Raw genomic sequence first — 21,752 nt, 5'->3', positions numbered from 1 at the left:
GTGTTACCTTCAAATGTACCAAGCGTTTCTGGAAACTCTCTACAGATGGCGTTGCTAGAACTAATTGGAAGGTGAATTAGATGGCGTTGGTAGTTCGAAAATTAAAGTGAATTAGAAAGTAAGTAGGCTGGTTATTTATTGGTTGAAACTCCTCAGTACTCAATACTTCATTCTTTATTAGCATTCCATATGTTATACAGGTGGTACATTATAGTTTAGAAACAATATGGGAACCTATAGGGCACAGCTTCTAGTGCAACTGGTGTATAGTTTCTGCAGGAATTGGACCGATGACTTTTTGCTCGGAAATTACATCAATCACAAATACTTTTTATCGATTGCTGTGTCGTTTATTATTTTAATATTTTATAGAAAAAGCCTTCTGTATCAGGCGTTTTCAGTCAAAACGTGCACAAAATAAATCTCAACTTATCTGATCCCAAATCATAAAAAGCCATAAAAGAGAAAGTGTAAATAAACAAACAAATTCGCTTCTGTTCAAATGATACACATTTGCACAAAAGTAAATCAGACTAACAACATGATCATTACTCATTATTACATACTTTGAGCTTAAAAGGTATTAACGTAATAATAATATTACGGCTCCCATTTTCGCTGAAAGCACTCTCAATTATGTAGGGACCCTTTTAATGGGCATTCGCGACCGATGATAACTTACTAGATCTGAAAATTCACCTATACAACCAACCGTTAATCAAAATTCATCCTTAATCTTTGAGCCATAGGGATCGTAATCGCCTGTGGTGTTGCCTGATTAGATCTCTGTTATACGTATTTGTCGGATAGATACTGACATAGTATATGGGATTTGCTCTTGACCTATAAAACGTTATCCAAGCGATTTTTAATTAATTTTACCTATAAATGGGTGAGACTCACGACTGAATTTTGCACATTTAAATATGTAGAGTAGCCAGATTTTTAAGTATTTTTTGGGTTACAATTTTCCTAAGAAATCGGTTTAGTTACAAAATCACGGTTTTGCAATTTGACTCTTTATTAAAAAATCCCAATGTTCGTTATACCATGCAATAAATTATAAACAGTAGGAAATTGCAAAACACTTCATTATGAAAAACTGTTCCCTGCAGGTACAAAGTATAAAATATGTAAATGATGTTGGAGCTAATATTATTTTAACGAACCAACACTGACTACGCCGTAGCCGTAGACTTAATAGCCGCTACGAGGCTACAGCACCTACGAGAAATTACTACGAAGATTATTTGGAAACAGTAACTTAATAACTGGTGGTCTATGTAAACCAGTTTATGTTAAGTATGTAATTTAAAAACTATACAAATATTCCATGAAAAATGTTATGTAACAACTATACATTTTTGAAACTCAAACCTGCAATATTTTTTTATATAAAAGTATTTTATCTAAATGTAAAGAATTTTATGATTCTTATTGACTTTCTTTAAAGCTAAGCATTCACGGTAATACCTGCTCGAGTTAAATGTATTTTACCCTTTTGCGGATTACGTTACCCTGTTTTCATCCTATCTAAAGAATAGTGAAAAGTGCGACCATAAATAGATGATATTTTGTCTTTACAAAAATAAGAAAATAACAAAGTATTCTGATAATATAAGCCTTTTTCTCAAACGTATTTTATTCGAGCAAAGAGAAATCCTTGACATAATTTCGGTAACTAGATATAATCTCCAAATCTGTAATAAAAGCACTCTCAGATCGCCTGTCACAATATTTCATTTTATGTTAAATACGGGAAACCCTTAATTCTACGAGAGCGAAATAAATGTCACTTTCCATAGATTTATTACGTCACAAGGAACACTCGCTATTATTCCGTGATAATATTCATTTAGCTCGTAGCATTCGTAGCGTATAATCGCTACGAACATTATGAGTCGCAGCGATAATCGTAGCACGTAGGCAAATTGAATTTCTTGCACATAAAACCTTAAGCTAGCATCATGTAGCTTCAAATATCGAAGGATAAATGCAATATACGCGTTTATAGGATATCGCCCCGTAAATCAGTTTTGGGGCTCGTCCAGCGGGGAGGGGGCGGGGCACGAAGTCCGCGGGGGGCGGGGCGCTGCTTACGTCACTCTGATCGATGCAGCACTTGTTGCCGCGCTCAACAGGCACCAAATATCTAATACAATCGCAACAGGCGCCAAACTCTTCGTTGTCTTGTTATCCTGGTAGCTGAGATTCCTGATTCCTGTTTCGTAGGAGGATAATGGAAAGGAAAAATACTGTAATGGTTATATTTGTCGCTTTTATAGAGTTTTTACGACTTATTTTGTCTGTTTTAGAAATGATTGATAACTTACTCTAGAAAATTATGCAAAAATAAATGTCACATAAGTCATTAAGTGGAGTTAATAATGCGAGCTTTATTAAAGTTACAATTTTAATAAAAGAATAGTCTCCTCCCTACAATCTTCTTTTATACTATGCAACAATAACTTAAGTATGAAATTAATGCAATTAAGCGTTAACATAAATACGAAGGGCGCAGGTGCTCGCCAGCATTTTGCTAACTTAAGTTGTACTTAAATTAATTAGCTGCTTTGTTATGAACGTAACTTAAACCGGTTCTTGGTATTGTTTATTGGAAAGGTGTTAAGTTTAATTATTTAACTTTTGTTTTAATTATTTTATATTTGATTATCAAGTTGAAGAGTGATTGTTTATGAGACAGCAATGATCGGTTAGAGTAACTAGTCCTTTCTTATTAATTGTAATAAGGGTGAGTGTTGTTTTGTTTCTTACACTTTCACATAATACGACTGAACTGCATTCATTAAACGAAGTGCAAGGTAGACATATTGAAGATGGACATAGACGAATTTTATCCGAATATTGAAAGAAGAACCATGGAAAACAGCTCCAATTAACAAACATAATCGAAATAGTATACTAAATACTATTCAAATTCACTATTCCAGACGGAACAAATCACGAAATAGCAATTTAAAATATACATTTTTGTTTCAAGGCTTATGTCTCAAGAAGTTTTAACTGTTTGACGTGTACGTTAAGCTATGAAAAAAAAACGAAAGGAGATCGATGCGACATGTAGGCTCACACGTTGGATATTGTTGTTACAAAATTCTCGGTATCATAGATTCGGTTATACCCGGGCAACTGAAGTAGTTGCGCTGTAACGAATGACCCATTTATTTTGAACTGTCTGTTAAAATAACCTTTATTTGAATACCTGAAATCGAGGTCAACAAATCAATAACACTTTGGAAATCATTGATATCTGCAAATATTTCGTAGCCTATGTTTTTAAGTTTTATTTACTTTTGTCTTGTGATACTTACCAAAATAAAAAGCATTTATTCAAAGTAGGCTGAAAATTATCACTTTTCGAATGCCAGAATTACACGAGACAGACCCCGAAACACCCACACGTGGCACAACAAATTCCCCTGCATATCACGTCCGCCTGTCTTAGCCGATCTTACCTGATCAGAACAAAATTAATTAATTCCTGAGCAATAACTAAAACATTATTTCTATCGCCTTTCAATTCATTTAGTTACACGAGCAAGCTATTTCAATGCATTCTGAAAATATGTACGAAGCCTTTTAACTATCACAATTTTAGAGCAATCATATTTATTTATTTGCCATATTTAATCTGCAGATTGCTAGTACCACAGCCATTTCACGAACTATCGATTAATATAATCGGATCACGCGTGCTTTTAGCCGGTATTAAATTTACAGATTGTGTTTTGTTTTCAAACCGCTTTGAACCGTACGCAAATCGAATGTTTTGTACAAAAATATTATTTTATTCTAGCATCGAAAAAAGGCACAAACGAATATCAAATTGTTCAGTCATTTGAATTTTTGAAAACCTATTCGTAGGTAACCAGTTTTAATTAAGAGGACGAATTGGAATTTTTGGCGCCAAGGATTTCAATTTTTCTCAGTAAATACAAAACGGATCAAAATACAACTTGGTTACCAGAAAGTTCATGATATAAACCTTATTTTGTTAGAAGCAGAAACATGATTAGGTAACTTTTATAACAGAGAAAAATATATCAAACATACCTCTTTTTAAAAAGAGATTCACATATTATGGGCATACGGGACCGATTTAAGCCTCTTAACTTTTTTAGTAGTTGAGTATATACATACTCTTTAAAATTGTAGAAGGAATTTTTATCAAATTATCATTTCTAAATAATAAAATTACAAAACCATTTTGTCGCTTACGACTTTTAGTTATAAGCTAGCGCGCGTATTGTTATCCTCGCCCCGCTCAGACGCTCCGACCCCTTTTGGCGCCTTAGATGCGCGTGCCGGTTATGGAATTATTGTTGACCAATTCCTCGCCTTAAAATCTGTTGCATGTGGGAAACAAGACTAATGTGACAAACTGGTTTATTGTTTTGCCATTGGCTACTGAAGTAAAACAACGTTAAAACTACTTTATGTCTTCAACTGCTCTCAATCGTGACACAAACATGGCAATCAACACGACTCATGTCGTTAAACCAGAAAATATAAAGTTCTTGAAGCCAAATCACACTAAAGTAAGCAAAAGCTTTTTAGAATAAGGTGTGTATAACAAAAACTAAACTTACCCCATTTTTTAGTTGGGGTCGCTAGCCAGTCTTCTTTATCCACACTTCTTTCTCTAACGTCACGTCATAAGCAACATTCTAAACAGCCATATCGCCTTCCACACAACACAACCCTCGATCCTTTTTATCCATACAATATTACGTTTAATAAGCAGCAATTTTTCAACAATCTCCTCTCATCCTATACGCTTTAACAGTTCATAGAGGAGGCGATCCAATTACAGCGAATCACTGATGCCATATAAAATATCAATCAAGTATATAACTACAATTATCACCCATTCTACTAATTCTAGTGTTCTATTCATTCTACGAATTCTACTTATTTCTACAGTCTACAGTCGGTGAAAGTCTGTGAGAATGTATAGATGTATGTTTGTTATTCTTTCATGAGAAAACGGCTAGACCGATTTGGTTTAAATTTGGTATGTAGATTGGTGATACTTTTTATCAACTCACCACGCGGGCGGGAGCTAGTATTATATATTTTTCACCAAACGCTCTGACCAAAGTTATCTCACAATCCATTCTTAATTTATTTTTATTCATAAGTCTATTATATTTAAAAGGCAGCCATTTTTCAACAAACTCCTGTCATTCTATACGCTTTAACAGTGCATAGAGAAGATCCAATTACAGCGTATCACTGATGCCATATAAGATATCAATCAGCGCGAAGCTCTATCATTTGTTTACTATCAGCTATCAATGTGCTTGTGTTGGCTGCTTTAGAATGTAAAGAGCTCCAGTATCAGTATGGGAGCCTGGTAGCTTTCCTATGGAGAAACAAGGTGTTCAGTGATAAAATGAAAGAGTTGCTATTGGCCGAAGGTTTTTTAAGATTCACCATAAAACTTCACTGATTGCCTATTTCAAAAGTAATGCTAAAAAAATAACAGTTTTGGTTTAAATACAGCAGTTGCATATTCAAGTGCAATTCATTAAGTTAATATTTGCAACATCATCCATGTTGTTTGTAGCATTGAAATTGCATATTTTCTTCGGACCTAAAATCTGTAGCTTAGTGACTAAATAAAAACAGAATATTCCGATGTCCTACAAAATTCAGGCTAAAGCTTCATCGATATGACACAGTTGAAAGTTACGTTGAAACTGGCGCCAGAAGATATTAAACTTTCATGTACTTTGTGTTACCGTAAAGGCTAGACTACACGGGGTTGAGAACCGAGAAGTGTTGACTCGAAGCAGAATCTTGCATTTTACAACGTAAGATTCGACGTACCAGGTTATGTCTTTGACCTCTCTTCACTACGATGTGAAAATCTTTCAAACTCTATTGCATCTATTGGAACTTACATTGACATGGAGGATGGATGGTATCTTATCGAAAAGTAAATATTCTTGCACCAAGATCTTAATTCAATCCGCATGTCAAAGCCATAAGACCCTTTAGTAAAACAGTAGATTTGTAATATTCGAACGGTCAGTTTGGAATACTTGGCTCAGCTTTTGAACGATATGCGCTAGCCTTTACTCGGGCCGCAGTGTTGCCGGCCCAACATTTATGTTACCACCATTAATAAATAATGGCTCCCCATTTGACACCGAAACTCCTTTAGCGATGATAAATTTTACTACCTATATTTTTAAAGTTTCTAGGTTTGAGAAACTAAATCGTTTAACTTGATATTCAGTATGTGACACTGACAGCATGACACTAGTAGGAATAATTAGGGTGAATTGCGCCATTTAACTACAACGAAAACCAAACCATAACCAGCCGTGAAATTGCCGTTTATTGGTCAAATCGCTGATTTGATAACTGTAAATTATTAGGTTATCGTTGTAGTTAAATAGCCTTACCGTTAATAAGGAGAAAAAAACTGGACATACTTAGCTCTATTCGTCCCAATTTTACAAGTAAATGGGCTAGACACATTCGGTTCAAATTCGATATCAAAATTGGTGAAGTTTCAGTCTACAAATAAAACTTTTAGGCACAGCGAATACTTAATGAATAATTAAATTCGAGTGGCCACATCACTGAATTGCATGACAAACACTCGTGTGTGAAATATTGTGTATCTTTGGCACACGACATGAAACCGCAACGTCAACAGCGGCCGAAAACCGATCAACTTAAATCTGTGAACGTTTGGTTTGGTTTAATTAACATAAATATTCGAAAATATTGGTAATATCTACATAGGTAATTGCGAATTTTTAACACTTGACTCTATTATTGTGAATATTAATTTTATATTTCTCGAAAAACGAAACGTTAAAAAAATTGTTTTAAAGATGTCTAGCCAAAAAAAAAAACTCAAACAATTGGCATAATATAGAAACTGTACAAGAATACCTTACTTTTCTACAAATTACAGCATCTAATTCACAAGAACCAGTAGGTACAATCTTGACGGTAAACAACACACACGGCGTATTTTATTTTATACAACACAAAAAACAAAAGAGCATCTAAGAGCCCTTCAAAAACCGAGCACTACCAAAATACCCTGTTTTTGTACTCGTCGAAAACAAGGAAGTTTCAAGTCCAAGCTCAAGAGGGAATAGAATCCAAACACGGGCTAGTAATGTGCTTGTTCAAGGGAGGTTCGGTCAACAAAGGTTGGATAGAAGCACACGTCTGTGTGTTTGTGTGTGCGTTCGTAAGTTATGTTCCTAACTATTAGTAGAAGTTAGTTGGTTTAGAGTGAACTGTGATTGGTTTGAAGTGAATATCGGAGCGAAAACTTCGATTAGATAAGTGGCAAATATTTTTTCGTTAGTTTACGCAATATAAGAAAATAAATCTCCACAAATTCTGCATTAATTTTAATTATGATGAATCAAAAAACTTGATATTGAAAAACGTTATAAAAAGTCGGTCAAGATAGGTATAAAAAAGTGGTAAGCAAAAACTGAGAACACTTGTAACGGTTATTTGAATGCAAAGCAAGGGATTTTGTCTTAAGTATTGGACTTAAGACCACGAAGTCTTGATCAACATTTCCAAATACTTTTAACGTTCTTTAATATCAATATAATCAAAAGACGACATCATACGCTTTAGAAGATCGTTACTCAATGTCCTGACTAGACTAGACTAGACTTGTTCCAAAAAACTTGAATGTTTTTTACATAATATGTGACTACCAACGCCGGCTATCCATAATAATGTGTTATTCAAAAACAAATGAAATACACGTGTGGTTTTCCACACACTACATAGTACACAGGTGCAATTTCAAAGGTTATATTCATCATAGCTTTTAGCCTGTCAAATCTGTCTATCCGTCACTAGCATGTGCAGTAGAAATGTGTTTCGCTAGTGAGCTTTGAACGATATCCAATTAAAATTTCCCATCCAACACACGAGTTTTGACCAACTCCATTCAGTTTTCTATTTGAATTTGTGTCCAAAATATCCCTTTTTGGTACGGCGTTATATTTAAATGGATCGTCGAAAACTTCTTCTCTAAAGCTATTTTTGAACCTGTGAAAATCAATTGTTGTTAAAATATATTTCTAAAACTACAAGTACCTGAAAACAATGGCTCTTGTTGGGCATAGGAACCTACCTCAATTCGGTCCTTTGAGACGCACAAAAGGTCCTCAACTCCGGTTCAAAGCGGTTTCCTAAACAAAGACCAGAGGCCCAACCTAAATTCTTAGTCAGACCTAAAGGAGGAAATTGTATCTTTATTTTGTCGCTAACAAAATGTTGACCTGTTGACACGCCGTGTTTTCTGAACGCTCGTCTCGTGAACATCAGCTCAAACACATGTTAGACTACATAAACAAGAGAGGCCACAGTTTGAAAGCGTCGAGTAATTTTCAAAGTTTGGACAAACGCTACTCGACTGGAAGGCAAACATACAAAATATACACGTTGAATAGCCACGGTTATTTTGCATACAGCAGCTGTGCAGATATCAATTTATATTTGGAATAGTTAAATGGTAAAATGTATAACAAAATGGCTGTCTTTGTTTACCTAAAAGTGCAAAGTCCTCTTTGCATACAGTAGTTACAAATTAATAGAGCAACGCTGGTGTTGAAAGCAGCGCTTGGCGGCTCTCTAGGGGTACCTAAACATTATGCTGTCGCTTGAACCTTTTGCTTCTAGTATTATAGTTTTGTGTATCTTTATTCTATTTTATTATTATATTTTTTACTAAGTATACTTCTTTAAACTACGATGTGTCTTTTGTTAATTATCAGTTTCCATTTCATGCCCAGGTCATTAGAACCTAGTACATACGCATAGACACACCTCCGTAACACTATTTACCAGCGTCTCCCGCATTCCCTCAGCGTAATTGCCACTTAACCTCAACGATGACTTGCATCTGCACGAAACACTATATGAAAACACTACGACCTTCAAACCTTGCTCTATTCAATTTGTCGTGCAAGTTGACAAGCTATAATTAACCTACTTCAGTAGTCTTGATACTTGAAGAGCTTGGCTGAGTAACAGCCGCACTGGTCGATAGATCTTAAAGTTCAGCAACACTTAGCGAGTCTTGACATGTTTTAGAAGGCACATTAAATTCGTTCCGACTGTCATTTGATCATGCAACGACCAGGCAGATACTCAGTCTTGATACTCGATCAGTACAGTGTAGGTATGGATAGTGAATCAAGTATTCTGTTGGAAGCAAGGCGATTAAACATTCCCTTCGACGCTACGGTACATTGGAGTTTGCTCGTTGGGAACAATGGGAATAATTCACAAAGCTACTGGATGTGGAAGGTGTTGGACGGCCAGTTGGACGGGACTTAGTCTGTTACATTTTACAAAAGCTGAAACAACTTTGATAAAATAGTGATAGAAGTGACGTAAAACTTCTGAATTTTATAATATTTAGCTCTTATAATATAAAGCTAATGTTCAAATCACAATTTCTACTCATTATTCCGTCGAAGACTCTAAGGATCAGTTCCAACATCATACAAAATTAACGCTCATCGTTGCACAAATTCCAGTATCAAATACGACTTAAATATTGTAAGACAAAAGGAATTCTCCAAAGTAAACTTGGCCGTTTCTTAATTAACCATTCCTTTTAACGAGCGTCTGAATTAAGCATTCCCTATTAGAAAGGTGAATTGTATCATTCCTTTTGAAGATACAATTGTAAGCTGATAATACGTTGAAAGGTGACCGAGTGCTGACTGAAACCTTTCTTCTGGTACCTACTTATTTCTACATTTAAGAAAGTATTTACAAATATACCGTTGAATTATAGGGTCCTTTGAAATCGAATGGTGGTGTTCAAATGAACCGATGACCCTTGGGAATTCAATCTCTGTACCTTGACAGACTAAAGTCCTCACTTTGAATTTTACAATTCGTTTCGAAATGATATAAAAACCTGAGTATTTAGAATTTACAATACAATTAATCAGGGCTTTAAATTACAGATTGTAGGGCATAGAAGTCAGCTCAGTCGGTCAGTAACATGATAACCTAAATCAATAAATGACAAGAATTGGCTCTTTTAAATAAACCAGTACCTAAATTCTCGGATTTAACTTAGTTCCGAATCAATCACCATCATTTACAATTCATCAAGCGAGCTATTTGTTCCAACTTCGTCATTTTGTGGAACATTTGATATTCCAATTTCGATGTATTTTTTTGTCAGTTGTTCTCGGAACACGTGTAAAAAGTAATTCTTTTATTTTCCGGTTAATTGAATCGTTTAGTCGAGTCGAGGATATTACAGAGAAGACGTACTTCTATTTTCATTTGTTTATTTGCCTTTGTTCGTGCGGTATTCTGATACAGCATCTAATTAGTTATTACATATTTAAGAATGTAAGCATCACTGCTTTTAGGATTCAGTACCCAATTAGTAGGTAAACTGAGCCCATATAACTAAATTATTAATCCATTTTACTGTCCGTCTGTCCATCTGTGTGTCTCCTGAATTAATTATATTATTAATCAAGATAAGGAAAATATCTAAGGCATTTTTGAGCCATTTAGGGTTAGAACTCCCAGGTCATGGGCTCCAAGTGAACACCTCCTTCTCAAGGTTATAAAAAAGCAGCTTAACTCAAAGTCGCATATGATCATGACCGAAAATGTATGTGACAAGTTGTGACAACTTCTTAATGAACATTTCACAGCTAAAATGTTCGTTTAATTGGAACACGAAATCAATCATAAAATTACACTGACGCAGGATTGTTCAGATATTCAATATGCCATCCGGATATGAGTACTTTGCGGTTGAAAATTGACAATTTCCTTCATAGCACGTGCAATGTATTGTGAAATCGTTATTGAGTATGAATAAAACATATTTCATTTATATTTGTTAAGGTGCCATTTTGTCGATTCGGTTCACAAAAGATTTTTTCTTTGGAAAACTGTTATATCATTTTCATACGAAAACTACGATATTGTCGTCCAGGATTGTTCGGAGGTTAGATCTTTAGAGGGTACAAACAAACAACCAAACAAAAGTTTCCTCTTTATTGTATTAGTATAGATTTAAATAGAAATAATGATAGATATAAGTAATTGAATAAGTTTTCTGTGCTCATTTTGATATCCCCATCTGCTCAAAATACCGTTTTCAATCATTATACAGGAATAAACGTAAGTCTTAAAGGGTAATGTAGGAATGAGAATGAGACACATTTCCAAGTCTAGCTAGGGGCCATATTCCAGCCTTCTTTCAAACAAATATTACTTTCACGGAGAGTTTAACTTAAGTTAAACTGCTTTACGGTTTTTATACCAGCAAAGCAGTTAACAGTTGCCTCGGGGTACTCTGTTATTTCTTGATTGTACAACTTTTTGTTTGAGCTCCATAATCCCATGGCATTTTCATATTAGACGCCATGATGGCTTTCGAAAAGTAAGAAAAGTACCTCCTTTCTCCTTTTTAATATTTAAAGACGCATTTTGCTATTTTCATATTTTTTATATGTAGGTACTTTGTACAAAAAAGAACTACACAAACTACAATTGCACTTTGCTGTTAGAGAGTTTCAAAACTACGACCTCAAGCTTAAAATTTTGCCTGCAACCGCTGAATGCGGCGAGAGAGCTCTTTACGCTTAATTACGTTTATTTAACGTAAGTAGTCCAAGAGAGCAGAACTATCGAATTCAAAGAGCCTTTGAAATGCTCATAAAACACCTACTGCAATTCCAGCAAAAGTTTACAATTAAAATTCCATTAAAATTAATAAACCGTTCATAAATATTAAATTCCAATTTGAAACGTAACTTTCGGAACACAACGTGCAAACAACCCTTTTCCTTAAAACTCGCAAACTCACTTAAACCAGTTTGTCGAAATCGATGACAACTATCGATTGCTCGAGTACCCTTTGGCAATTAAGCCTGTTAAAAAGGTATTATTGCGCAGACGAAGCACATCTTTGGGAGCTGCGGCCGCACCGGCAGATGTGCCAAGTCTGCGACTATCACTCTTACCTGTTGAGCCAAGAGCCGAAAGTGACGCGCCGAGTTGCGCCACCGCCCTGTGTTGCTACAATTATAGTATTCCCCATTTTTTTCCTAATGTTCCTAAATCCGGATGATCCAACATCGTGGTGAACTTTGCAAGCAGCCAGCATGTAGTCTTTCTATGTCATGTGAGATCAATGTACAAATAGCGTAGAAGCCGATGCCTTAAATATCTTAATAATAACATTTATCAGACGACGACGTCATCATTTCGTTAGTACGGGTCAAGTAAAAAAATAACACCAAATTTGAAAAGAATCGAGGAAGGCTCTTGTTAGTTCTTTACCAAAGATCAGCAGCTATTATCTCAAAAGCCTTACAAAACATCCCCACAAAATGCTCTCCGCTGCTGAATAATTCCACTCATTTGCGTCCACGTAATGACTAACAATTAGACTAAATCCTGCACATCCGCACTGACCCGAAAGCCCCGATTACACGAATGGGTACATTTGAAACTATACACGACGCCACCGTGATGCGGGGAGGTCTGAGGGCTGGCAACACTGGCCCGGGCGGAGGCAGTCTGCGCGAGACGCCAGTCGCGCCGACCGCTCCCCGACAACCCTAGTACTAAGTGACAACAGACTTTAACACACCTATAACCACTTATACGTGTTTAAAAAAAACTTGTGTTTCTCCTAAATTAATTGCACAGTGCTCAAATCGTGTTTTAGGTATAGGGAGAAGTTGAAATATTTTTTCGCGAGTTTTCAAACAAAGTGTGTCGCGTGGTTTTGTTTTTAAATTCCATAGTATTTTGCGCTCTATTTAAAAACGCTTTAGTTTAAGTTTAAATTATTTTTACTGCAATTGGTGGCGTCGTAATGTATTCTCGAGATAATTTGTAAAATATCTTCGTGGACGGTCGCGAGTCTGCGCATATTTACATATTTAAGGAAATTTACATATTCACTCAGTGTTAGTGCATGCTGCTCTGTGAACTTGGTTGTTTGGTTTTCTTTTTAATAATTAATCGGGTTACGTACAACATTCGTTAAGCAAATCGTACAAAATTAAAACAAAAAGCATGGAATATAGGAAAGATTAACGTTCCTTTTTTCAAATATAGCGTATACGAAATTCGAATCAAATCTGAACAGCAACCATCAGATGCTTCAAACCTCAACACCGTACTCATTCATACTTGAAACGTAATCACAACATGAGCTACTTGAAAATTTAAATAAATACGCAATCTCCGCGATAATGCTCCTCGGGGGAGCGTTAGGCGCAACAGTTACTTCATGATGTTGCCAGGCTTTTATCACGCCTATTCGCATTATCCATGTATGAAAGCCTCCATTCCAACAAGTCAGCTCGTAGTTCTAAATTTTAAAATTATTTTACCAACCGCTGTTTTAATATTACAATAGGTAACCATGCCTAAAGGATTCAAATATCGTACGTGTTCTGTTGGTACATAAGTCCTCGTATTTGCAGAAAGTAATTAAAATCCTGTCGGACTATAATTGGATTTATGATGCTCCCGTACAAACATTTTCCCATTGCGTGTACTGAGAGACGTTTTTAATTACTTTTGATAATGTTTGCTTTGATATGGGGATGTAAGACTTGTTAGTACAAGGATTCTATTTCTGGCGCCCAACGTGGGACCGAGGTGAATCGATGTCCTTGACAGAAACCTTCACTAAATAAGTAAAGAAAAGCAATTACACCAGACGGGGAGGTATTACGTTCACAAAATGTCAATGTGAAATCAATATTGTTCACGAGAATTGTATAAAAGCGGGCCTGTCACATGTATTAAATTACTGAGCCTTGATTTGCTTTTTTATGTACTCCAATAAAAATCGAATTACAAGAATCCATCTCGCTGTTCTAATTTACTAGCAGCACATCCAATCCATCAAAACTTCGGATTTGTTTTATACGCTGTTCGTGGCTTTCGTCGTACAAATTATAGAGAGCAGCGAAATATGGATTTTCCGCGAAACGGTTTGGCTCGGGGCGACGCATTGATTAGACGCGGGGAGTAAACAAACACCCACCTTTAATGTTGTAGAATTACTACGATACGTAGTAGCTCTTACTACGGGCGCTGATAAATATTTTAAAGAAGTCTCACTTGCAAAAACCTCATAAATTCTACAGTCAACATCTCCCCAATCGTATAAGACTCTTTGATCGTCAATAATTCCAATAACACTGTACAATATTGATACGACGATACAATACGACATTATAAGTGTGTATGAAGATATATCAAGTTCTGAACAAAGTTGACCTTTCACACATTTACCTGTGACGTCACGTGCCCGAGTGCGCGGCGCCCACGCAGGTCAAAGGCTGTCTGTGACCTTGCTACCGCTGGCGGCGAACTGTCTACTTTGAAATACATTTTAAATATTAAACCACCTTTTGTATTTTTGTGTGATGATAATATTATTGTATTTTTTATGATATAATTTAATTTTGAATTTTGGGGTAGTTTCAAGGTTCTTTTAAAACTTGGTATATTATTACTGTCAAGCATAGTTGAGCCATTTAAGGCCTTACCCATCAGGTCTTTGGCATAAAAGCAAAAAAATATAATTGCTCATCAGTTAAATGTAATAACAAACTTACAAATTAATTTTTCATCCCACCATCTCGGAAAGAGTAGTTTTACCCTTTGATATCTGAGCGCAAAAGCCGTTTTTATCCTCTAGAGCGACAAAGTGATTTGAATTTAGAACATCGTGTGCAATACTCCATTTGTGACAATCTTGAGAAGACTTTTCAAACAAATACATATTAAACAAATAAAATACTGCTTAAAATAATTATTCAATCAATTAAGTGATTTTTATTATTGTTTTTACATATATTTTTAACCTCAAATCTAAATCTTAAAGAGGGCGCGGGTTCGATCCCAGGTCAGGCAAGTACCAATGCAACTTTTCTAAGTTTGTATGTACTTTCTAAGTATATCTTAGACACCATTGACTGTGTTTCGGATGGCACGTTAAACTGTAGGTCCCGGCTGTCATTGAACATCCTTGGCAGTCGTTACGGGTAGTCAGAAGCCAGTAAGTCTGACACCAGTCTAACCAAGGGGTATCGGGTTGCCCAGGTAACTGGGTTGAGGAGGTCAGATAGGCAGTCGCTTCTTGTAAAGCACTGGTACTCAGCTGAATCCGGTTAGACTGGAAGCCGACCCCAACATGATTGGGAAAAAGGCTCGGAGGATGATATATTTTTAACCTCGTTTTATTTTTAAACTGAGTTTTCAAATAAATAAACTTTAAAAGGAACTTCTTTTTAATTTGATACTCATATGTGCGCGCCATTTTGTTTTTTTGAGTTTAGAAATTTCCTCGATGAGGTGGGATGAAAAGTTACGTGTTGCACTCGAGTGCAAAGATTTTTCACCTTGTGCTCTTTTGATTCCCTCGCTATCGCTCAGGATTCAAATTATTGAAACACTCGCTACGCTCGTGTTTCAATTTTAGAATCCTTCGCTTGCTCGGTCATCAAAATTGAGCCCGCGGTTAAAAAGCAACTTTGCACTCTTTTATAACAAATAACTATTTTACCTAACTGTGACCAATGTAAAAACTATTTTCTCGTCTCCATTACAAACTGAAGAACGCAATTAATCACAAGCAGGGGACTACCTGCAATATTGTATTTTCCCGTCGATACAGCTCCCATAATTACCTCACATTTATTACCTAAGGCTACTTTATAACTGCCATAAATTATTAAGTGCTAGGTACTAGCTCGGGTAGTTTGTGGACTGTAGTAGAACATGGCCCCATCCGTCATATAGCTTTTAATTAAAGGTGTAAGCTTTCTTACTCTGTGTTAGCTTAACTTAGCAATGGCTTTTGGGGTTTTAAAGTCATACAAAGTTTAAATTATTGGTAACTCGCATTGGGATACAGAAACCCGTAGTGCGTGGCTGAGTAACTGTATTGAGGAAGTCAGACCTCCTTGTAAAACACTGGTCTTCAGCTGCATCCAGTGAGACTGAGAGCCGACATCAACCTGGCAGATGATGATGATGGTTATTTGGAACTTTTTTATGAGATGACTATTCCGCGAAGTGTACTTAAAAGTTTATGTGTTAGCTCCATGCTTACCTTACCAGACACCTAAAACACGATAAAGCACTTGTCTACCTCATATAGTTAACAAAAATATTACTTCCATAGCTAGGCCTAGATACTAAAACATTTAAAATACTGACAACGAAATAAACGGTAATAAAATAAAAAAAACAGTCTAGTCTATAAGTGAGAACGACCTAACAGTAAGTGATAAGTGATGGTCTAAGTGCAAGTTAAAACTATGAGTGGTTTGGGCCCACCCGGCGTTTGGGCCGCTCAGAAGAGGCTGGAGTCATGGGCCCGGGCCGCACGGGAGCGCACCTCTAGCGCTAGTAGTGGGCAGAGCCATAACTCTACTGATAGCTTCGGCGATGAGAAGTCACATGGAAGTCTTAATGTGAGTATACCAAGAAGTAGTAGCATAGCATATTTTTTTGAATAGTACAAGACAGACATAGAGAAGGGGGATGACTAAAGAAGTGCTTCCTTCTTTGGTTTTCGTGAAAGACGGTACTCTCAAACAGAGAAAATGGAAGAAGACACACTGCAAAACCCGAATAAAATTGGAATTAGGGCAGGTTTTGGATAAAGAGACAGGCAGTTCTACCCGAGGTACCTACATGACATCTTCGAAATAGCTAGATTGTCGCAAACGTTACCTCAGGGTAATTGAAGGAACTTGAGTATGATTCGGTTGGTAACAAGACTCCTCCCACCCAGAAAACTGGTTTGCTTGAGTCCAGGTTTAATTTTGCTCTTTTTGCAATGGCTTAAAATAGTTATCTTAATTGTTTGCGTCATCATGGTTAACGTTATGGTGGTTTGAACCCCCCAATACGGCAGAAGACTTATTCTGTTACATGAAAGACTGGCAAATAGACGTTTCAAACTTCGCGTGCCACTTTCCAATTTTCAAGAAATACGTTATAATACCCGTCATGTAGATTTCTTCATAACTTGTTATGATAGTGTTTCGCTGTCAGGTTTCTAATTCTGCGAATGTTATAATTTCATACTGGAAATAATGCTTTTCATTGTAATAAATTTTTATTTGGATTAAATGAATTGTTATATTGATTTGTTTCGTAGGAATTGACCTGCGAACACATACACATTCTTTCCTCTTCTGGTTTTCATATTTTTCGCAGTAATTAGTATCTATAGGTTTAGGTTCAGTGGTATAAGTAGTACCTATACCTAAGTGTAGTAACTATCTATTTTAATAATATCTTTTATATTTTAATTTATTTTATAATCGAGATAACTATGTCTACACTACATTTTTTTATTTAAAAATATGTTAGTAGTTCCACCATTACGACGACAAAGTCGATGTTCATTTGTTTATTTATCTGATTTTATCCGGAGCCACGAGAAAGTTTTTCTAGGTGAACTCTATATCATTGGAGCGTGAGATATGATAGTAATAACAGTTACACCGTTTCTGCTTTATGTAGCTTTAATATGTAAGATAACCAGGCCAAAGAAGCAACCTTTATACTTAGTACTGGGTTATCCTACAGTGGTGAATTATATTGAGTTTTCGTTAAAATAGGAACGAATCCCCGGATTTTAAAACTTAGAACACAATATGCAATGTGATATCGAGACACTTATACGCCGTATTATTTTGGACATAAACCAACAACCCAATAACATACAACAAAATAAAATAAGAACATTTATCTTCCCCGAAATAAGGCACGAACAAATGAAAAATGTAATAAAACTTACACGCTCGAGTACGCAACAAATATGCTCCAATGATATTCAACGGCACGAAATCAATACATGGACATACTCGTACCTATTCACGCGTTCATTACGTACAAAAGATTCCCTAGTACGTGCTCCATATTTTTCGTTCGCTCGTAAAATCATTAATAAAGCAATCGGTAGAAAATTGATGATTAATGGTTGAAATTTCGGCTGTAAAATATATGATATTCAAACACTTGAGGTGAGTGTTTATTATTTTTGACCTTATTTGAGGACGTCACCTGCTTTCTGCTTGAGTCATGCTTCATTTTTCTTTCACGTATGCTTAAGGTAAAAAATGTACATAGGTAAGTCTTCGGTGAATAATGAGCGCGAAGATCAGTTGATTCTTGTAACAGAAAGTTGATCTTTGAGCTAGTTTATCTAAGTTCGCTCGTCGCTTCATGGCTCGTATCTTACGATCGTCATTAATAATTTTGAGCCAGGATTTCACTTAAACCTACTTACTGTAAATAAAGAATGTAACACACATGACTGACAGGGCGCTTCGTAAAATATGTATCAACTGTCTTGAAGGCCGAATATTATGAAGTGACGTATTGTATTTGACTTGACATAAACCCACGGACACCTTCACACCGATCCAATTAACAAGAGTGTAACCTCAAACGAAAAGCGTGAACACAAAATAATAAAAAAAATATTCGGTGAAATTCAAGTAGACCTCTCCTGTCGACAGATTTCGAGGTGTATTTTGACGGGCACACCCGCAGGCAATCCACTAGTTGGGAAAACAAACGCGTAGCTTATTATTTTTACATTTCAAGAGCTCGAAATAACGAGCTGTACAAGTGAAACAAAAGATGTATTCGGTCCGTTGTAGTGGGTATTTTTCAGGTGCTTTTTGTTTCTTGATCTGCTTAAATATTAAGGGTTATAGCTAATTGTCCTGGAACAATATCTTGTAGAAGATTTCTAGTGACATGATTAGGAATGATACATACAATGTGGACACAATAATGTAGGGAAAAGATTGCAAGCCACTTCTTTAAAATTAAACTTTTAGTTTAGGTGATAAACGACATGCAGTTACAGTATTTTTCATGTGTTAGATACTGGAAATTCCAATTTAGAACAGATATTTTTTCAAAAAAATTCTACGTTCATATACTGTTACAACCATTTCGAAACACGACACACAAAAGCTATTCCCAAAACCGAGCCGTAACAAAAAATATCCGTAAACGATAACCCAAAAAAGTTGTTCAAAATTGTCCTCGGGGCGTCACGTCGGCCATCATGGATATTGTATCGGACGTCAATTATGAAATACACGGCGGGTCAGCGGGTACCAGCCATAACGCACAAGTGCTCCGGTTTAATCACTATTTCGAGTTGCCACTAAAATTTCAATATCGTTGCTACAACGATGCTACAGCGAGCCGGGTCACTCTTTGCGCGAAAATTTGCAGTAGGACTGAACCAGTTTGATATAAGATTGGTTAGAGAAATTATATTATTGGGAATTTGCACATCTTAACGCTCTAAGTATCAAACAAGTCAATATTATATAGTAAGTAAAGTACTTAATGGCGATGCTGTTAGAAATGTTGAAAGTAGTAGCTAAATAGGTACTCGTATATCTCAATCGATTAATGGAATAGAAACTACGCCCGTCTGAACACTAAGTTATATACCTACTCTTCAATATTATTATTTAGCTTTTTATAGTCATAACATATTTTTGATATTCCACACACCACTAAGTAAATAAAGAATAAGTTTACCTAATAGTTTTAAAATTTTTCGACCATGTCATATTCAATTTTTGTGTGAACCTTCTAAATATAAAGGCGATATGACCGTTATAATTGAATATTGTTCGTGAATACGGCTCGAAATTGTTTACTTTGTGTTCGTATTCATACGTTTGGGCTTAACCGTGAATAAAGAGCGTATACTGTGCCATACGGCTAAAGGATATTACCTACTATACTAAGCAAACTTTCAAGGGATCATCTCGGCTTTTAATATTGATATTTTAATTATTCATTCGCATTGAAACTTTGGATTTCTTTAGCCGGTGCTCGTTCTTGGAAATAGAGCTGTAGTTTAATGGATGTACATATTTATGAATAAATAATATCTAAGTGACAGTGTTCTAGGAAAAAATATTACTTAAGCATAATCTTGATTTAATAAATTATTATCACTTGGCATTTTATTTTCATATTATACATTTAGATGACGACTAGGCTCTAACAAATGTATAAAATATTAATAACATTATATAATAAGCATAAAAATATTAAGATATAAACACATTTAGAGGCTCCAAAAAGCTAATGAATATAAAAACAGTCTTACTCCTAAATAAACTAATTCTATTAATATATAATATAGCCTTTAATTTTCTCGCCTTCCATATTTTATTTTACTTGTCACGATGATTCGTCAGACTTTTAAAGGAAAAGTTAATTGAATTATTCTCTCTTAGATTATTTCAAAAAAAGGCAAACAGCGGTGATTTGCAAAAAGCTTCTGAGAAAAACCGACGCCTCGGATAAACAACGACTAATTAGATATTATAATTATTCTTTTCATTTAAAATCGTCGGGTCGACTTTCTGCCTAACTGAGGAGATCAGATTGCCTTCATTTTATGGCGAAATAGTCTTTTGTAGCTTTTTGGGTAAAGTTAAAGAACGGTTTCAGGAAGATCGATTTTCATTTTACCTAAAACGTACTTATGTTAAAAATCTATTTACGACATCGCTCTCCCTAGATCTACATGGAAATAATATTTTCTAATTTTAAATAAATTCACATTTTCAGCAAATAGTAATCGAACTTTTCAGGGCTTGAATTTACAGGAAATTCTGCAGTTCAACCTAGTAGGTACAATTATAACATGCATTTCCAATTACCATCTTAAATCATAGTCTTAAAAGTAATTAAGTACCTACACTAAAGAAGCTATAAATTCAACTCATCAAATTTTTATATTGTACCGTAAAATATCAATTTATGAGTAAGAAGATAAATATTGAATCAATCAGCTTGTCACCGGTTGATTGATGGCCCACCGAAGTAAATGCTGTTGAAATGATATTTTATTGTTTCAAGCGAATTTCAACAAATTATTCGAATGTTGAATGTACTTGTTTTACATTGTTTTGAGTCTTGACTCGGATTTTTTTCTTTTTTATGTGTGCTGTGGAAAACACTTATGGTCAATGATGAAATGCGAAAGTAGCCCTCTGTCAAAGGTTTCGGTACACAAATAGTATGAAGCCTGAAACAGGGCGTAGACTTTTTATTCGAATGCGGGAAGTTTTTCCTCGTGACGCGAGTGAAACCGCAGGGACAACTAGTATACGCGATCGTACCTCATGGGAGAAATGAGTATCAAAATATAATATAAAGTCTACTAAACATAAAAATGCTCGTTCAGTAAAGTTATAAAGTGCGATATTGCGTATAAGAAAATGCTGGAGAAACCCGAGAAATTTTCCACCGGAGGTCGGAGTTTTTATACATTTTACACCAGCTTATAAGAGAAGCAAGAATATTATATCATCTAAGCTTCTTATATTTCTGTTTTTCTACATAATAACGATGTTTATTTTTCCTTTCAACTAATCGTGCTTTATGAATTGGAAGATGATACATATGTACGTCTAGACTAGTTCTGAGCTACGCGAATATCGACCTTATAGCAGTGTTTATAGGTGTGATTCTTGTCGACAGGAGATGCTGATACCTAAGGAGCAATGCCGGGTACAACCATTATCTGCTGAAGGGCGGGCGGCCAGCTCGCTGCCGCATGCCCGGCTAGCCAGGACACCTTCGATATCTTCGCAAAGCAGCTTGGACAGCGGGACTTCAAGGGCTACCGTAAGTTTCATATTTTG

General features: G+C 35.7%; 1 protein-coding gene across 4 annotated transcripts in view; it reads left to right on the top strand.

Annotated features, from left to right (window-relative positions):
• LOC110377411 (synaptotagmin-5) overlaps window positions 1-21,752 on the top strand; it is a 57,010-nt gene that overhangs the window by 10,442 nt on the left and 24,816 nt on the right. Inside the window, exons 1-2 of one of the 4 annotated variants that reach the window (XM_049840894.2) lie at window positions 16,228-16,517; window positions 21,592-21,735. In XM_049840894.2, the coding sequence (XP_049696851.1) occupies window positions 16,362-16,517; window positions 21,592-21,735 (300 nt within the window). In that variant the 5' untranslated portion in view covers window positions 16,228-16,361. Of the gene's footprint in view, window positions 1-16,227; window positions 16,518-21,588; window positions 21,736-21,752 lie in introns of those variants that run through there. The other 3 variants (XM_049840893.2, XM_049840892.2, XM_021336299.3) reach the window with 3 other exon arrangements.

This window comes from Helicoverpa armigera, chromosome 10 (genome assembly GCF_030705265.1).
Source record: "Helicoverpa armigera isolate CAAS_96S chromosome 10, ASM3070526v1, whole genome shotgun sequence".
Taxonomy (NCBI): Eukaryota; Metazoa; Arthropoda; class Insecta; order Lepidoptera; family Noctuidae; genus Helicoverpa; species Helicoverpa armigera.
The sequence above is the reverse complement of the archived record's forward strand: the minus strand, read 5'-3'. Positions and strand labels throughout refer to the sequence as shown.